The following is a 3,756-nucleotide window of genomic DNA, read 5'->3' on the forward strand; positions in this document are numbered from 1 at the left end:
AATTAATTAATTTATACTTTTAAATATAATTTAACTTAAAATCGATGTTTTACAACTTTAAAAACAATTAAATTGCAGATAACGCGTCAATAAAACATTTCTATATCATCATGCAAAACCAAATACAGCTGCATAGGATTCAAATCAAACACCAAATGGTTGTACACTTGTACATATACATTTTGCACCAAACTTTTTTTTCCTTTCAATGAATTGTTGTAGCAAAAAAAAGAAAAAAAAAAAAAAAAACGTTATTCACTCTAGTTTCACCAATAACTTACTCCTTACAAGCCATTTGTAACTTCAAAGGCTATAAACAGTGCCGACTGCTAACCAGCCAAACGGTAGCCATTAGTGTTCGAAAGAGAAACTAATTCTACCTCTTGACTTGTAAAGATAGAAAAACTAAAATAATTATGTATTGAATTTGAATTTAGTTATAAAAGAAGATGAGTCGTGCATGTGGACTCACTCAGAAAGGAATTTTTCAAAGAATTCATACAAAAAATGCCTAGATTTCAAATTGGTCCTATCAGTTTTCTAAGTGTATGGAAATTTTCAGTCTTCCTAGTGTTAAACTCGTTTATTGGCTTTTTTCTAAAGTAACTTGAAGTATAAAGTAATGCGTGATGTTACCAAATTTGAAGTTTCCTGTAACATTGATCAAACATGGCGGTAAGTACTACAGTTGCCGTACAATTGTAGAATGTCGTCAAGTAGGAAATCTTTGGTGCCCCTAGTGAAAAATACATTACTTCGCCAATTAACCTTTCTTCTTCACATGTATTAAAAAGCATCTTTAGTGCTGATGAAATATGTACATGTATATATATATATATATATATATATATATATATATATATATATATATATATATATATATATATATATATATATATATATATATATATATATATATATATATATATATATATATATATATATATATATATATATATATATATATATATATATATATATATAGAGTTTTTTTTTTTTCTTAACTTGTAGACATGGAGCCTGCGGCACGATTTGGAGGGGAGGTTCCTGACATAGACATATTTTCAGCATTTGATTTTTTCGCAGAAAATTTCACAGGAGATCGCATCATTTTAGCAGCATTTGGAAACAACACAGAGAATTTGACTCAAAGTAGTTTACTCAAAAGACTACAACCGTACATGGATAACAGGGCGATTGATGACGTCGCCTTGATATCTCTACTAATCGCTTACGTCGTTCTTATCATAACTGGAGCCAGTGGAAATGGATTAGTCTGCATGGCTGTTGCTCGCAAACCTGCGATGAGAACAGCTCGAAATGTTTTCATAATAAATTTAGCCATATCGGATTTAATTTTGTGCCTGTTTACCATGCCATTTTCTTTGGTGGAGATTATGATGAAATTTTGGCCACTCGGAGTATTAACATGTAAATTAGTTGCAGGATTGCAAGCTACGAGTATTTTTGTAAGTGCAATAAGCATTGCAGCGATAGCATTAGATCGGTACAAGGTTATTGTATACCCAACACAAGACACCTGCCGTCCTTTTCGTGCTGTTATGATTCTTTCATGTATCTGGTTCATTGCCTTATTATTGTCCTTGCCTTTGTTTATTTTTCGCGATGTCGTGCACATTGAAATTAATTTACCCTGGGTTCAATCTGTAAATTATTGCATCGAAAGCTGGCCAATAGAACATGGTAGGGGGTTCTACTCTGTGTTCACGATGGTGTTTCAGTACTTGGTTCCAATTATGATTGTGAGTACGGCCTACTTTCAAATTTGCCGCAAACTTCAATACAGGATGGTTTCAAAACAAACTACCCTTGAAGAACGGCAAGCTAGAGACAGACAGAGAGTTAAAAAAACCAATATTCTTCTCATTTCTATTGCATGCATTTTTGCTTTTAGCTGGCTTCCACTTAATATTCTGAACATAGTAGCAGACTTCTTTTATCCTTTTGATGATACATCAACGTTTCGTATCGTCTTTGCTTGCTGCCACATGGCAGGTATGAGCTCTGCTTGCTCAAATCCTCTTTTGTACGGATGGCTAAACGAGAATTTTAGAAAAGAATTTAAAGAAATTTTTGCCTCTTGCATTAAATCCTCCCCATCCCGACCACCTACAGGAAATGAGGGAACTGAATCATTTGTTCTGTATACGAAAAACCAATCCAATCGCACCACTAACGCCAATAATCAAATTCATGCTGATACTACAGTTATTGATGGAGTAGGGGTGAGGGCGGTTAAATGACTAGAGGCTGGCCAAGTAGAGCTACATGATAAACATGTAGAGCTACGAACAAAGGAGATTAAAGTTCAAACTGGGCAAATCGAAATACATGCAGAACAAGTTGAGGAATCAACTAATGTTTGAGTATTGTTCCGAATAATTGCACTGCAAACAACTCTTCACAAAGAAAGATTCAAAATAAGTAAGCAAAAATCAAAAGTTAAAACAAAAAGCAACACAACAGTCAAACTTAAATAGTTTTTTCTAAGAACTTCGTTGATCTCAATGAATTTTTTGGACAGGTTCTGTATTAAAAATGTCACTTACTATCAATTCAAAATGACGTTTGTGCTTTGTCGATGCATAATTCCTTCAATGGCAGTTCCTTCCTCCCTATATCTTTTCTCGATACTGGGAGGCGAAAGACCAATTTGTTAACTTGATTCTTCAACTTTGTTTTGTTGTTCTTCTATTCTGTGCTTCCCTTTAACACATCTTTATTGCATATGTATTTGAACTATTTCTCGATTTCTGTTTAACGTTAGGATAAAATCCAAAATGTTGCTTCATTGGAAATAAAGAAAAATTCTTCAACTGGCTGTATACCATTTTTTACTAAATCCTGTCAAACAATATAAAAGTACATAAGTAAAGCTAAAAAACTTTATCCTAATTAAATAATTGACCCGGGCTCACTTTAAAAAACTTCCGTAGGTAATAAATGTGAATATAAAGTTCAAATCGAAGGCAACTTTCTTTCTTAAAAATACAATGTATGAGGATGGTTTCCTTGTTTACTGTATAAAAATAATAGTTACTACAGCAAAACTATTTTATGACTAATAGTAAGATGGTGCACTTCTGTTACTTACTTTTTTTTTCTCCAAATGCACGAAGCAAGAGCAACAATCTCTTATCACATCATTAAAAAATTAAATAATGTTCAATTTAAAAATCTAGACTTTTTCAGAAATCATAAAATTAATGCTCTTCATTTTCAGAAAGAAAAAAAAAAGAAGTATATTTGCAACCGTTAGTCCTAAATGCATACTTCCAAGTGCAAAAGTGTTCAAAATCAGATGCAAAGCTATCGAAACTTTGAAGAAAAAATAAAAATGACTCAAGAAATATAAAATTTAACTTTTTATACAGACCCTAGGTTCCCTAACTTATAGTTAGGGAAATAATCTTCATTGGAAGATATTACAAACACAAAAAACTTGACTTTGGGGCGACCAAAATTAAAGGAGATATACCAGTTTAAAGTTTTAAGGGACCATCTAGAAGATGAGATTAGAACTTATCGCTCTTTCAAAAGAATGACAGGTTGTCGGATTAAAAAAACAAAGCATTCATATTTTTTATTGCTATTCAAAAAGAAATGCAAATGTTATGCCATGATACGCAAAAACACAGTAAAAAACCTCAATCAATTTCAAAAACTACACTCTATGCACGCATATAATTTTAAACCCTTGTTAAATGCTATATTTTCCCCCAAAAGTTGTTATGA

General features: G+C 32.2%; 1 protein-coding gene across 1 annotated transcript; it reads left to right on the plus strand.

The window, feature by feature from the left end:
- The first annotated feature begins 1,013 nt into the window (after positions 1 to 1,013).
- On the plus strand, positions 1,014 to 2,264 carry LOC129218226 (neuropeptide F receptor-like). Its single transcript, XM_054852449.1, has one exon. It carries the CDS (start codon positions 1,014 to 1,016, stop codon positions 2,262 to 2,264), a length of 1,251 nt encoding a protein of 416 aa, XP_054708424.1.
- Positions 2,265 to 3,756: the final 1,492 nt, after the last annotated feature.

Source organism: Uloborus diversus, chromosome 3, assembly GCF_026930045.1.
Source record: "Uloborus diversus isolate 005 chromosome 3, Udiv.v.3.1, whole genome shotgun sequence".
In the NCBI taxonomy this organism is placed as follows: Eukaryota; Metazoa; Arthropoda; class Arachnida; order Araneae; family Uloboridae; genus Uloborus; species Uloborus diversus.